At 45.3% G+C, this 16,086-nt stretch overlaps 1 protein-coding gene across 5 annotated transcripts in view; it reads right to left on the bottom strand.

Moving 5' to 3' along the window:
- Positions 1-5,413: 5,413 nt before the first annotated feature.
- Positions 5,414-16,086, bottom strand: part of fermt2 (FERM domain containing kindlin 2) — a 30,206-nt gene continuing 19,533 nt past the window's right edge. For 4 of the 5 annotated variants that reach the window (XM_076977633.1, XM_076977634.1, XM_076977635.1 and 1 more), the window contains 12 exons: positions 14,009-14,234; positions 13,829-13,931; positions 13,251-13,358; positions 11,644-11,778; positions 11,420-11,469; positions 10,853-10,977; positions 10,664-10,770; positions 9,830-10,048; positions 7,397-7,417; positions 6,710-6,834; positions 6,412-6,553; positions 5,414-6,114 (listed from right to left, as the gene is read on the bottom strand). In XM_076977633.1, the coding sequence (XP_076833748.1) occupies positions 5,941-6,114; positions 6,412-6,553; positions 6,710-6,834; positions 7,397-7,417; positions 9,830-10,048; positions 10,664-10,770; positions 10,853-10,977; positions 11,420-11,469; positions 11,644-11,778; positions 13,251-13,358; positions 13,829-13,931; positions 14,009-14,234 (1,535 nt within the window). In that variant the 3' untranslated portion in view covers positions 5,414-5,940. The remainder of the gene's footprint in view (positions 6,115-6,411; positions 6,554-6,709; positions 6,835-7,396; positions 7,418-9,829; positions 10,049-10,663; positions 10,771-10,852; positions 10,978-11,419; positions 11,470-11,643; positions 11,779-13,250; positions 13,359-13,828; positions 13,932-14,008; positions 14,235-16,086) is intronic. The other variant, XM_076977637.1, reaches the window with a different exon arrangement.

The raw sequence follows: 16,086 nt of genomic DNA, 5'->3' as shown, positions 1-16,086 counted from the left end.
ACAGTTTTGACTTCGTGGAACGGTGGTCACGTGCACTTCACGCGGCGACTACTGGAAATCTTATTGGATTCGCAAAACAACACCTATAAAACTGGAGTGCTGTGTGTGTGTGTGAGCGCGAGAAAACCCAAACACACCCTAAATGAGTGATTTCATTTTGCAATTACGTTTAAATAGATACAAATCGCCCCTATACTGTTAACAAAATAGTAGACATTGCCAATAGGTACTGTGAGTTGCTTTAGCAGCTTTGAGTTCAGTAAGTCCGAAATTTTAAAAATCGTCCATTTCCACCTCATGTAATTAAGTTTAGCGAAAGGTGTCTGGCATACTTTTAAAATGTAGCTTTAAAACTTAACTTACCCAACTCCACGTTACAGGACACGGATGTCAGCTGTATTTCAACCTCTGTGGTAGCGTTTTGAGATTTCTCTCAGACAGCTCTCCGCGGACAGGTAGACCTACAAAACCAAAACCAGGAACAGGTCTTCTCGGAGCGGCACACAATCATAGACTTACGACAGAAACACAGTTGCCATTTGGGAAATTTAGACTGTACAGACTGTGTATATAATGTATATATTAGCCTTTGTATAGACTGTATAGCCTACAGTCTTGTGCATAGACTACATGCAGTGTATAGGCTGTATACAGTCTATGTATAGACTACGCAGTATGTATAGTCTATACAGTCTATAGACTATGTAGTATGTATAGGCTGTATGTGTTTTGTATAGACGGTATACAATGTATGGATCAAACTCACATCCTGCTGCTTATGGTCACAGCAAACCAGCTAGCCTGACATTTTATCCAGAAAAAAAACAAATAAAACGAATTGTATTCATTGAATTAAACTTTGGCCTTTTTGCTATCAAAGAGCTGATCAGGCTTTAACTCCTACCCATATCACATTCCACACATTCACTGACTCATGTCATGTAAACCAAAACAATTCTTCCATATGTCCTTCAATGGGAGAAAAACATTCTTTTACTATCACCAGTCTCTGGTTCCTCATTGGAAACTAAATCTGTAGCACAGTCACCTTTCGAAATGTCTGTACTATCATTCTCTTTGAGGTGAGTACATTTGTCCCCCACAGGCAGTAGCCCACTCCATTTCATTCCTTTATTGTGTTTCTGTCACACACCCTTCACAGCTTGCTAATTTAGCCAATCAATGGTCTGTCGCCCTTGGTTATTAGTGACAATGAAGGGTCCAATTCTGTTTTCCAAAGTTCAATTGAGGCTTTATTGCAGTAAAGACCTGAAACTCATGTTTTCATTAATTTCATTCATTATTCTTAGTGAATTATCATCGTCACAGATAGAAAACATTGAGAGTGACAAAGCAAATGTGATTAGCACATCTATCTGAATGCTTCTTTCTAAAATATCACAACAAGTTATTTTTGAAGTTGTAGAAACATTGCTGGTGAATAACACAGTTAACGGACTAGATTTGCAGAAAAATCACATAAATACCACTTAGACTGAGCCTGTGCATTTACAGCACAGCCTTTACACAATTGCTTGGTAAAACGAGATTGCCGGAATTTCTCAGCTTCAGTTCCCATACTTGGTTTATGCTGATTTTTCTTATTCATTCAGTGAGTTCTTTTGTCTGCCAGCCTCAAGTAGTCAGCAGTGCCCTATGTCTAGAAGAGCCTGTGGAGAAACAGGCTCCTGGTATCAGTGACACAGTACTTCTATTTATAACATAGTCTTCATTAAAATATAAAACATCAGAAAAAAAAGTCTTCACAGCTTTTAGGGGCAATATAGACTGCAATGCAAATGCAAGCATAATCAAAAATCCCATCCAGCCTGAAACAGCTATAATTTTTCCCCCATTAAAGCTGCATAAATAAGAGGTTCATCTGAAATTTAGATTTTAGGTTACTTTCTTTGCTGTTTGTGCCTTGCCAGACTACATCCAACACAAAGTGCATCTTAGAAGCTGACACTTTAGGAAGCTGTAGGAAGACGGGTCAGGTGCATCCATCCCCTTAAACAGCACATGGAGTCATGGAGTCATGGAGTGGGCTCCTCAGCACAACGCCCACTCCCCATTTGATCTCCACTCACACAGAGAGCACTTCAAAGTCAGCAGACAGACTTTATCGGTGCAGGTCAGGTGGTAGCAGGGGGACGGTTCAATAATTAGCGACAGGGCAAAGGATAGCTGGGACTCTAATTTACACCACTGCATTTCAAAGTAATGATTCAAACTGAGGGTGGCAGCCGTGTAGGCCTGAGCTGCCGCCAAAGCCCATATATGGAGAGGTTTGGAGTCTCCTGCAAGCAAGGGAAAATATTTAACATCTCAGCACGATCCTTTATACATATATATGCACCTTTTAGTTGTTTCTTATAAGATAAATTAGTAACAAACTATTAGGGATATATATTTAATATAGTGTCCAGAGTGTTGTAATATTCCAATAGACAGCTTAGAATGAGTCATCTCTTTTTTCCTGCCAAAAACAGTTGGCCTGGAGATGCTCTCAGAAAAACACAAGCAACACACACTGAAAAGACATCAAGAACTAAACACGAGCGCTGGGGGAGTTGTTAAGATTAGTTGTGTCTTGCGTTGTCTACAACAGCAAATGTGTGAATATCCCTATGTAGACGAAGGTCATTGCCTTAGAAACACGAGGTGGAAAGAAACCTAACCAGAAAGATCTTTTTGATGACACAATCCTTTCAAACCTTACAAAAGATGTGAGGTGGTCTGTGTGTGAAGTGGATTGCTGAATAGTGCTATCTCTCTGTCTATTTATGACAGCAAACTACTGGCATAGAGGCCCCAGATCTTTAGCAGTGTGGATCATGGAGGATTTGCTTTTAATGCTAACGTCACAGCCACAGGACTGTAATACAATAAGCAATAGCACATAGGCTTAAACCTTGCCAATTTAATCAGTGCTCCTTATTTAAAACCAACTCTAAGAAACTTGTCTGTCTCTGCTTGATGTAACTGAACTCAGACCATCTTATTTCCATGTCATCAAGCTTTAACTTTTGCTTCTTTTGGTGTACACTTCCATTCAAACAGGAGAAACCTGCATGGCTTAAACACACACACACATCCAGGATGAGGAGGGAGTGGCACTGACCAAAATAGCCTTTTCACTCGACTGAATACAGGAGCCTTTTTGGATTACGACAATTTAATGGCATAACAGTACAAAGAATAATAGATCAATGAAACACAAAAAAAGAATCAGTGAATAAATCATTTGTACATGTCCATCATGGGAAATGTAGATTTATGAGCATACTTAGAAGATGCAGGAGTCATGTTTGTTGCTCACAAATACTCTCCTCTCATGCTGTACCTGCTCCAGCAGGGACACTTACCTGCAACCATCCAGGATATAGACAGCAGGTGGCCAGGAACAATCAGACAGTGTCCTCGAGATACACGGGGAGAACCAGCTATTAGTACACCTGAGCTCATCACTCTAACCATCATTCTGTTGTTTTAGTTCCAATTCATGATCCAAATTCACCTAACAAATACTTCAGTATTCATCGTAGGAGTGCCTTGCATATGTACGCCAACGTAAAGACAGTGACCCCTGCTGCTGAAAGGGGAGTAGTGCACAGAGCGCAGGAGCGCCATTATGGGAAAAACGTGCAAAGGGAAATGACATCATCCTCTTTGGATTTTAAATAAAAATCTTTTATTTTTAAAATAAATGCATTTTACAGTCTAAAAACAGCAGGCCATGCACTGCCATTCAGAACATCTGAGGCAAACAAAAACAAAACAATACAGGAGGAAGAAGATATGCTAAGCTAGATTTTCATTTTGTTTATGGCAATTTGTCTCAAACTCCAGGATGTGGACATTCTCCTTCGTGACCAAATACTTGGCCCGCAATTCGTTTGGGGCGAATAAAACCACATACTTACAATGTAATGACAATGTAGCAAAAGGCACAGAAAAGCACTGGCTGCTAGAAGACACTTCAGTTATGAGTACTAACATAAATAAAACTACAAAAAACAACAGAACAGGCTTGGCAAAAACCTCAGCAGAAGGAAATAAGCATTGATATACTGTATTTAACTTAAGGCTTTAAAGAAAGCAATCAGAAATGGGAAAGCCCTTCGGTATGGGAGTGATGAAATATGTAGTAACAAAATCAAAATGAGGTTTTCCAGATCTGAAGCTTGAGACGTGCTTTATAACATTATATATATTTATATATATTTTACTCTTAAAAACTCAGTAAGACGTTAACATCGGCAGGCACACATCATACCACGCACTGCTCAAAGATGGCTTTGTTCCTACTCTTCTGGAAAAACAGACTTCCAAAAAACGACAGGAAAAAGCAGCAACGAAACGACAGTAACTGTACAATTCTATAAAACTGTGTTTTTACATTAGTTACAAAAACTAATACTTCGTTTAGCATTCCTTCATATTCAGAAAAAAAGATTGACATTGCATGTAGTGTCTTAAAACACAGTGACCTATTGCTGGTGTGCACCAGTATATTGGTTTTGATAATACTATATGGTTTTGGATAAAGTTTGAAAGATAGACGAGCAGGCTGCACAGGACAATAGCAAACAAACTCTTCATGCTGCGTCTTGCAGCTATGAGCTCGTCTGAGGTCGTCCTCACTTCAAAATGAGCAGGAAGGCAGAGGCCGGACTCACGGACCTGCTGACCCCAGCAACGCTCAACAGGCCCTGAGCTTCAGGGTCAGACCTATGGCTGTTCACCATTTTACTTCAGAACATTTCTTTTCTAGAGAATAACCCACGTAGGACATTGTAGCGAGCAGATTATAATCCCTGGAATATTTCCTTCATGACGTTGCATTCAGTGTTAAGTTTATGCCGTGCAATGCAAAACTGCTCGCAGCAAGAATAAAATGGCAGACTAACAGTGGATGAAGCCCAAAGCTGTCTAGGAGTCGCCCACTAGTAGTGGGGACGCGGGACTGCAGGACAGTCCTGCCACAGGATATTTATACATACAAAATGCTACACAATAAACTCCAGCTTATTCATGGGGAATCTTTACTTCATTGTAGAAGTGCTTGCAATATCTTCAAATTAACAGATCAGACAGAAATCGAAACCAGTTCTTACTAGATGCAAGATTATCTTTTAGTGTTTTGGGTGTCTGATCTGGTCAGCACTAATCTTGCACCAATCTGACGCGTCATTCTGAGCAACGCTTCGTGCTAAAGGTCCTTCATTAAAACAAGCTGCTACTGCCACCCAGAGGCTGCAGGCTATGAGCCTGAGGGAGGATGAATCCCAAACGCCATGAAAGTGACGGTGTATGAGGTCAGAGTGAAGCGGCGAAGGGGACTGCAGAGGGTCAAACACAACTGAGCACCAAGAGAACCACAACACATGGCTCCCCAAATCAACACAACTGAGAGCATCAAAGTCGAGGGATGGAAAATGTTGTGGTTTTTTTTTTTTTTTTTGTTATTGTTGAGTAAATGTTGATGTCACCACGCAAGGTGAAGGGCGATGGTTATCACACTAGCTCTTGTAGGATGGAAAAAGGCACTGCATAAAGGAGCGCGAGAGGTGACGGCAGGTGCCTGTGGGGCCTAGACGTGCCGAGCACTCTGGGAGAGGCGAGCAGGAACCTCTGGGAAAGTAGCTGCACACTTCAGGAAGCATTTTGAGACACGCCTTAGCCTTGGACGTAGAACGAAAACTCCTCATCCTTGTGATTAGTGTTAAGTGAACGCCTATGCCAGCATTAACGCAAGGGCAAAAAAAAAAATACAAATAAAAAATAATAGGTGTCAGCTTTCAAACAATCTCTGTGTGGCCATATCAGACCCTTGGCATGGTTAAAAATAATACGAGAAAGAGTAAAAGAATAAAAAAAACTCAGCCACGCCCACCCCAGCAGCACCTCTCCATTCAGTGGAGTGAAGAGGGGCTCTCAGACCCAGCCACTGGTGAGCTTATAGAACATCTCCTCATCTAGAGACTCGTTCTGGTCCTTGGCGCGTGTGGACAGGAAAATGTAGCCACCGATGAACTCGTGCACCACCTTGCAGTCCACCTCGGCACAGATGAAGGAGAGGCTGGGCTCGTCCGCAAACTCTACCGTCACCTGCAGTCCAAAACAAAATGAAAAATGTGAGATGATCCTTGGGGAGAAGCCACAGAGCTCTGAAGAGACAGAGTACTAACGTAACATTGGACCTTCATGATCTCCCAGTGGGAGTACTAACAAAATCCTGGACCTTCATGATCTCCCAGTGGGAGTACTAACGAAATCCTGGACCTTCATGATCTCCCAGTGGGAGTACTAACGAAATTCTGGACCTTCTCGATCTCCCAGACGGAGTACTAATAAAACACAATAGTATATTAATCTCCCAAACAGAGTTCTAATGGATCACTGTACCATCTTAATTTCCCAGTTGACGTTCCACTGCTTCATGTTGCTGAAGCGCCAGGTCTTGATAGCGTCCCTGGTGCTGGCGTCAATACGGATCAGTCTGTTGTAGGTGATGCCGATCAGCTCCTCTCTCTTACTGCCTTGAAACCTTAGAAAGACAAAATATCCAAACAGTCAGGACAGATGAAACCAGCCTCACAGCAATGCAAGTGCCACCATAATTGATAAAATATATATTTGCAGTGACTTGGGCATTTGGAGTCTGGTGAACCTGATTAAACAAGAGTGTGGAACAAACACTCACTTGGCCAGGAAATGAGTGATCCCAAACTCTGGCAGCGACTGCCATGCCTGGATGAAGCGCATCTTGGCCTCAATCAGACTCATCTGGGCTACATTCTGATGGGCTTCCAAGATACGAGCAGAGATCTAAAAAGACACACACACACACAATTAACAATGACAATCATAAAGCCTATCAACCCCCCCACCCAACCACACACGCAGACCAACACAGAGCCCGAACTGAGGTGACAAAAATTCATGCCACTATTCAAACGTCACCAAACTAGAGGTGAATGGTGAGGCCTGGTGTCAGGGACGAAGGGCAGATATCGGTGTGTTCCCACAGGCTCCTGTCAAAAGGTCATGAGGCCACTGGTGAACTCCATTTGCTCCTAACCTCACTAATGCTCACCAGAGCTGCTACAGCCCAATAACTAATGACTTACCTCAAACACTGATGAGCTGAGAGGAGCCTCACCTACAGAACTGAGCCCACCACCACTGAATACTCGAAATACTCACATGGGTTAGTACTGCCGATATCTTTGCACGTAATTGGTTAGCCATCCAACAGCCACTAACGTAGCTTTGAGCTACACTACATTAAAACCAAAGTGGGTTAGTAGAAGCACGTCTAGCGATGAAAGTGAGCGGCAGAGTTACAACGGGCACCACTGCAAGCAACCGGCAAAGCAGTTTCACTTACCATATCCCTGATATAGCCAGGCTGGAGGGGGGCGTGGTCAGGAGGAGCGAGGGAAGAGAGAAAGAACCAGAATGAAATAAAACAAAACAAACAAGCAAACGAAGCAAGGGAGAAGAGCGGCAAACAGGCAGGCAGGGTCGAAACAACAAACGAGGGAAATGGAGCTTCAAAACAAGGGGTCACGTGAAGGGAGGCGGGCGGGGCAGGAGGAGTCCATGCAGCAGCCACCGGCTGAGGAGGTGAGAGTAGGAGGAGGAGGAGGAGCGGGCCACCTCGCCTAGCTGCCGCTGAGCAGAAGCACAATTTCTGGATCACACAAATCAACGCCCAACATAAAACAAAAGGTCCAGTCCTGTGTCTAGGGGACTGTCTCGCCCCACATCTGCGGGACACACGACTCCGGGTCCGTGGCAGTCCTGCTCTCCGTTCTAACGCTTCTGCCTGGATATTTAGGTAATGAGTAGAGCGATTTGTGGTAGATTAACAAACTGAACGTGGAACTAAACTGACCACAGAAGGTGTAGGTCAGTGTGAACTTCAAGACTGCTGCTAGCAAACGTGCTCCAGCTCAGCTATTGAAATCAAACAGCAAGTTCAAAAACATACAGGGTAGCAACTTGCTACAAAGTTACGTTAAGAAAAAACATTTTATATCTACAAATTTTCAAATTTCTGTAATACAGGGAACGAACATTGATTTATATTTTAAATCAGCAATTAGGACCAACTGTGCTTTGTTCTTCTGAGAAAATACATATGTACTTCTTTACCATCCTCAACATAGATATATTTCTGTTCTGTTAGCCATGTCCACCAGGGGGCACTGCAAATTAATACAGAAGCAATTCAGGTCACCCTTCCATTTGGCCTTGGCTGTCTTTGATGTGCATGTGAAGTTTACTCTGTCTAATCAGGTTAGTTCTCAGAGTTGTTCTAATTGAATATCCTCTGTGATAAAACTATATAAATGATGCGGTGTTTTAAGAGGGGGATGAGGAGAGTGGATAAGCTCATTAGTGGGGAAAGTGAAGAACAGGAAAGGGGCTGCAAAAATAAATAAATAAATTAAAAAAAACAACAGGAGGGAGGAAAACCCCCCACGCCCGTCATCTTCGGAGCGTCAGCAGAGCAGCTGCGAGGCCGTCTCAGGACGCCTTCCCACTCGGCATTCACAAGCCTCTCGTTTCCTGGCCTTTTCCCGCCCGACTGTGGAGCCCCGCCCCCGTACCGCCCTGTGCCGAGTACTCGGGCCCAGGGGACCCGGCGCCTTGGCGGGCTTTCATGTAGCGACGACGGGGTGGGGAGCAGCTGCGGAGAGGGGGGGTGGACGCTACCAGCCAACACCCCTCCACATACTTCAGACTCTGGACTGCAGCCAGGGCCACTGCCCCTGGAGTCTCACACACACGCGCAGTCTCACACACATGCCTTTAGTTTACTCACACTCTCCCCCTCACACACGCCCTGCGTCCCTCCGCTTCTGAACGGAGTGGAAAAACTAAATAAAAAATTTAAAAAACCCCAAAAATCAACATGACGGACTGATAAGATAACACGCTCGAAACCGTTCAAAGTTGTCGAGCTCGGTCAGCGCACTGTGAAAGTGCTGTAGAGGCGTTTGAGTGCCGCAGTGGTGGACCCCCCCCCACATAAAGAGGCATTTCCTGCCATTTCCTCCGCTGGTATTTTACAGCCTTCTCAGCAGTATGCGGTGATGCCAGGCGTGCGGACCACGTGCCACCCCAGGACTCTCCCACATCACCTTGACTCATCACTTCCAGCAACCGCTCCCACTCTGGAGAACAAACCCCTCCCACCCACACCGTCATCTAATCACTCACACACTGGGTGCATTCCAGCAGGGCCACAGCGTCACTCACAACACCAGCATGTGCTCTGATGGATATAACCGCTTCCACACGCACACGGTCCTGTTCTCTGCACCTCCGCCTGAACTAGTGCTGGGGTCCAGCAAACACGCCTCCTCCGAGACCTCCCAGGACTCCTTGTGCCAAAATGAGCGATATGGATTTCAGTAGACTGCTGAGACGGTAACAGGAGCAGCTCACTCCTCTTTCTACTGATCTTTGGCCTTCGGTCTCGTTCACCCTCTCACTCTCATCCTGCTACTCAGGGTTTCTCAATCTCTTTTGCACTCTGGGTTTGTCTGCCCTTCCTCTGGTCCTCGTTCAGCTGCTACATGGTTCTTCTCATCGGTGACCTCGGCTCCAAGATGTGTGTGTGGGGGGAGCGCCGATTGCATCCGACGCGTCATTTCTTTTCACAGCACACACACACAAGGCTTATTAACGTCAGCGGAATGGGGATTAATGCGCTGAGAGTTGAAGATCTCCGTGCTACCGAACGCCTTCTGCACATGGACCCGCGAGCAGCCGTAGGTTCTGACCTGCTCTTCTCCACACGTTCATTTACCTGTTTGTTCTTGTATTTCTTCAGGTACCGGGGCGACACCAGACACTCGGGGTTGATATCGGTGGTGATGGGTTCGATGATTTGGGGGTCAGGGTTCATGTGCTGCATCTTCAGGAAGGAGAGAATGTTCTGGACCTCAAGGTTGTAGGAGCTGTCTGCCATCGTCTTCCCTTTGGAGGCCAGACGACAGGCAGCCATCCACTGTGCATACTGCTTCTCCTGAACACCAGAATGAGGGAACAGGTGTGAGCGAGAAGACCATGCTCACCTAGAATACTCTCATCTTAATTTATCAACAAATAGTCATATTACAGTTTAACAAAGTGATCTCTAACGGTGGGATTCTCTTTAGGAAGGGAAGAATTTGGGTGTGGAAAAACTAGCAACATTAAATCTAAGCAAAGGGTTTCAGCAATCCTAAAACAGAACATCAAACATGTGGCATGTGTATGCAGGAGGATGGTTGCCAACTGTGTTGCAAGGGTGACGTTGATGGTTGCTAGCTACGTGTTTAATGTCTCCAAGTGTTCAGGGTGTGCGGAGGTCTACGCATGGATCAAATTATTTGTATTTTTTAGCTGGTGTGAGTTAGCAACATTATTTGGCATCTTAGGAAAATGTAGTCATCAGACATTTCTATGGATCTCTGTTATTCATCACAGCTGAAAATTAAGAAATCATATTATATTTGAAGCATTTTTACAGAATACCTCTTAACATCAACCTCAACATCAGTGTAAGATCCTAAACCCTGGCCATCACGCAGCCTTTAGGAAGACGTGGAATGCGTGTGCGGCTGTTAACGGCATGTGTGGAGCGGAGGGCCTCTCTCACCGTGTCACATCGCAGCCAGATCTCATTCATGCCGTCGGCCACTGGGATCAACAGCTTAATGTTGAATTTCTGACCAGAAATATTGACATCCGGGGTCACCTCACAGCCTATAAAGAGGAACCAGAGATATCCATGACTCTCCGCCCGGCAGTGAGGAGTGGGAGAGACACTGTAAAGCAGTGTGCCTGCCTCTCAGGTTCATCTGGTGGGCGGGAATGCCGTGGGCCTCCTCTCGGCTCTTGTAGCAGGAGATGGTGATGTCCTTGAACGTGCACCAGTACTGCTTGGGCCCTTTCAGAGTCAGCTTCTTGGGCCTGACAGAGACACGGCTGAGATGAGTCAAACCACAAGAGCAAAAGACCTGCCTATGCACAAGGGTTTCCATGATGATGGTGTGTGTGATATATATATATATATATATATATAAACTACTACTACTCGGACAGGAAGAGATCATACATAAATCATGTACAATGCTGCACACATGCAATGTACAAAGTGTTTTCTCAGTAGTTTGTTTGTTTATCTTTAATCTATTTTCCATGGAACTGTCCAGTGGGAGAACTGCTTGGATCGAGTTCATAGGGTTTATATGGAGATATAGAGCTGAAAACAGTTCCCAAGCTTATTCAGCAAATAATTTACTTAATGTATACACAAAGCAGGAAACCAGCTCAAAAATAAACATCAAGAAGAAAATGGTAGCAAGGACAGAGCGTCCTTACAAGTCCAACAACCCTGCTGTGGTCTACTCACTTGAAGACTTTCACATAGTCAGCCAGCTCAGGAATTGATGTAATATCACCCTGGGAACACAAATAGTTGAAGGGTTATATTTACATTTAATGACCCAGTAAACAAAAACAAAACCAATGTATTCAGTGTATTCAAATTATATTCCGATATGTGCAAGGAAGGGCATGCCGTAGACACCCGAGATGGCATCTAACTGGATGGGTGTGAAGGAAGTGGTGGACTACCAGCGTGTTGGAGGTCTTCCCTCCCTCCAGGGTGATCTCCAGGTCTGACAGGGCAGCATCCACTTCATCCACCTCGTTCTCGCTGTTCTTCAGGTGGTTGTCCGAAGACATGATAGACAGCTTGTTGATGTGATACTGAGGATTCAATAGCAATTTGAAATGAGACCGTTTGGCATCCAGCATTTCCAGTATTTGTAATGGATAAACACTATGTGACTACTAATTAAGGCATGATGATCCAATTTCTCCACAGTGACAAATTTTCCAGAGTCTCTCCACGCAGCTGATGACTGAATATATTACGTGAGAAGGCCTTTTTGTGATCTGCAGCTGTTCAAATCCAGCTTTTTTTTATGTCGCGTCAAACATTTCACTGTATAGAGAAATGACAATGGAGTTGTCAGACTCATCCCTAAATACAACTTGTTGACAAATGGTATTTACACAGTCACATGACTCTCACTCCCTCCTGTGTGTGAATGAGCAGATGGTCTGAGAGGCCGTGCGTATTTTAAGGCCCTGGTTCACACTACCCACCTATAGTCAGCTCTGGTTTCAACATGGAAGTCAAAGATATCTTTACATCCCCATCAGCACTCTCCCCAATCATCACTGCAGACTTCAGCCTATTCACACCACCATACTTAGCTGATGTGATGATTCCGGATGGGAATCTCCGATGAGTGTCTACCCAGAGACCAGGGCCCAAGCAGCCTGAAACCCATCAACCAGCTTAACTGCCCCCCCCAGGCGCCTCTGTTCAACAAAACATGCTAAGGACTCATGTGGTAAGGCTGGCCAAACTAATTAAAACTCCCCTCTGTAGCTGGCGACTCGGGGGCAAAGAAACCTTAGAGCCCAGATACACCTTGACAAATCCCATGCTGCCTAGCGAACACCTCTTCACCACAGCTGCTGTAGGGAGGGGGGGGAGGTTTGGGCTGGGTGGTCCAGGCCCGGCCTGCCTGCTGCCCATGAGACACCCTCTCTATATATACACGGGACTGAAGACGGGGTGGCGTCCTTGGGTCTTGACACTTGGCTTTCAAGACGGTCTGAAATAGCAGGACCCTACGAGGCTGAAGGAGGCAGTGAGGGTCAGATCACCTCAAGGGCCAGACATTCCCAACCCTGAGCATCCTGCACCAAACTCATACCGAACCTTAAAAGTTCTGACAAACCTCATCTGGGTGGTACCAACCGCAACCCAAAACAATGACTTGAATTTGCAAAAACAGGCCTTAATTAACCCACAAATAAACTGTCAAACCAAAGAATAATTCAACACACACAGCCAGTCCTGAGCAGCAGACACAGAGCCTTTTCAGTTTATTAACAATGCGAAAGGGCAGGGAGCCCAATGTAAACACTGCAAGCTCCCTCATCACTGGCTTACTAAGCAATCCCGACAGCCTAATACGGCTTTGGAGACACACCTTCCACCATTTGGAATACACACACACACACACACACACACACACACACACACACACACACACACACACACACACACACACACACACACACACACACACACACACACACACACACACACACACACACACACACACACACACACACACACACACACAGCATTCGTACTTTACCTGGAGTGCAGCAAACATCATCATCTCTTCCTCGGTGCACTCGATCTCCTCCAGCAGGATGGCCCATTTGGCTTGCTCGTACAGCTGGTTTACCCGGATGGCATCATACTGTTTGGGTTGGGGAAAGGCAGCGTTAACCCCCAGAGCTCCGCATGGTCCTCCCAGCTGAGCAAACAGGGCCGCTCCGAAAACCACTTCCTCCGTCCTGTGGCCTCTGGAGCCTCTAGTAGCTGCAGCCGTCCTCTGACTGAGGCTCGGTTTAATACGTTACTGCATTTGAGCTCGATGACAACGCGGGCGGCTTAAGTTTGTCCTGTTTGATGGTTTCCACTAACCTGGTAATTCACTGACAAATTTAATGTAAAAAAAATTGACGGAAATCGGCCACCCAGGACAAACATGACACCCTGTTTAACACCTCAAAACTGTCCAAAAACTACTTTGTGATTCTTAGCATACCTTTTTGACTGCATCACTAGCAATTAACACACATACTTCAAAGTACATAATCCAAACATTCAAGACAGCAGTTAACTTGGTGGTTTGTACAAACCAGTAAACGTAAAAGAATCAGTAACCTTAGGGTTGAGGTCGAAGAAGCTGTGGTACTTGAACCGCAACAGCAGGACCTCATTCTCCTTAACATCCTGTTCCATCAGAGACCTGGAGGAGTCCAGCCACCTTCAGAACACACAGAGGACAGTTCAACCATAGCCCAACTCACCAGATTTCAGAGCCTTCAGATGTTAAAAACTTACCCCTGATTAATTTTGGCCTTATCCAGAAGAGATGGTGGTTTGTAGAGCTTAACCAGTATGTCGGGGGAGGAGATGGGCTGACTGACGGCGAGGATGCTGGGATTGCCCTCAGACAAGGGGCTGTCTCCAAACCAGGCTGAGGTGGGGGACAGTGGGCTGCCATCTCGAGAATCGTAAGTGGGAGTCATGGTCTTACTGTAGAGGCCAGGGCTGGAGTAGATGCTTCCTGAAATGGAATGTGTGCATTAGCATTTTGCTTTCAGCTTATGTAGCTCTTCACGGTATTACAGCGAGGATTTGACCATGGACGCCAAATCACATGTTGGTGTGGACTAATCCTTAGTCCTGGATTAAAAGGTGATTCCCACCTGAGGGATTCTATAAATACTGAATTTTAGCCCAGGACTATGTTTAATTTACATTCAAGTCAGGATGCTATAGTAATCCCATATAAAAGCAGTGAGGTAGAATTAAATACAGTGGCAGCTGATCATTAAACAAAATAAATAATAAATAATCACACGCGCACACACACTCTTGCTGCTCACACAAAAACCACCATGACTGCAACCAAAGGCATCACAATTTTAAGCAGCACAACTGTAGCAGAGAAAACATGCACACTTCAACCTCGGGTGCACACAGCAAACATCTGCAGCTCGGCCGGCAGCAGGGGCGTGTCCTGCAGCTCGGCCGGCAGCAGGGGCGTGTCCTGCAGCTCGGCCGGCAGCAGGGGCGTGTCCTGCAGCTCGGCCGGCAGCAGGGGCGTGTCCTGCAGCTCGGCCGGCAGCAGGGCACACCAGGGAGGAGACCCACAGACCAGAGCCCAAACGTAGAAGTGCTTGGATGTTCTTCCAAGAATCTTTACATTTATGTGACATTTCCAGTACACAAAGGCTTTTGGAGAAAGTCTGTATAACTTTCAACCTGGCAATTTTCCTCAAACATTAATACATAAACTTTTTCAGAAAATGATGAATGTTAACCAAAAAGAGGAACTCTGTGGTTAATGAATACACATGCCACAACAAAGCCTTTTGTTTTGGCAGAGTTTTCAAGTTCCTCCTTAAACTTTATAGCCGTATGCATAGAAAAACACTGATTATTTTAGCTTATTATGTGTGTAAAAATGGTCAAAGGGTGGCACAAACACCATATTCTGATTCCAGAGAGAAAAATAATGGGATGTGTGATGTATGAAGGAATCTTCACCACTAAATATGAAGATATATGCGAGTTTATCCTGTGAGGTTTCCTAGGAAATGAACAAGCATAGAACATGGTATATCTGAATGCAGATGGGACAGACTCAAGCTATTGTTACCAGCCCCCCAAAATGACCTCCTATCCTCCCTGCTGTTAGGGTCAGAGGAAAACATGCAGTCATCTCCCTGCTGAATCACACGCCTTAAAGTGACATTCCACTAGCGTGTGGAGGAACAGAAACCATTTATGCATGGCATAGAGGACACAGATGCCATATTATGGGACTGACAATAAGAATGACGTGCATGTTAAACATGGTCAATGTCATCCACCATTATGCAGCCCCACAGGTTAAAATATTATAAACTACAATTATGTGCTGTATTCACTTTAAAATGTTTTTGGTCATGGCCAGGCAAGGGGTTCTGTGCTGTTCTGTGCTGGTGGGAGCAGCCCAGCCCAGCCAGGGTGGCAGTGTGAAGCCACAGTGACCTCCATGGCAGGAAGTGGCTGGTGGAATTGTGGAGGTCATGAGAAGCGAGAGTGGGCCCCTGAGGACACGCTCCCCAGGCCGTCAGAGAGGATCTAAACTCCACCAAAGGTCACGCAGGGGTTTCTGCTCCCCAAAGGAATGCTAGGCTTGCACAGAAAGCTGATGATGAGCGCGGCCCTGCTGGAGAGAGGAACGGGTCGGGGTGTCGGTTCTGCCCAGTTTACTGTGTGGACACTGTCAGTGATGTCCGACTCATTGACCGCGAGCATCTAATCAGAAGCACCACGTGCCTCTCCCAGTCTGCATACTAGCACATTCCTGCAAAACATCCTGAGCAGTAGTGCAAGAAATAAAGGAAATGACTAAATCCAGTTTTCGT

Source organism: Brachyhypopomus gauderio, chromosome 17 (assembly GCF_052324685.1).
Source record: "Brachyhypopomus gauderio isolate BG-103 chromosome 17, BGAUD_0.2, whole genome shotgun sequence".
NCBI lineage: Eukaryota > Metazoa > Chordata > Actinopteri > Gymnotiformes > Hypopomidae > Brachyhypopomus > Brachyhypopomus gauderio.
The sequence above is the reverse complement of the archived record's forward strand: the minus strand, read 5'-3'. Positions and strand labels throughout refer to the sequence as shown.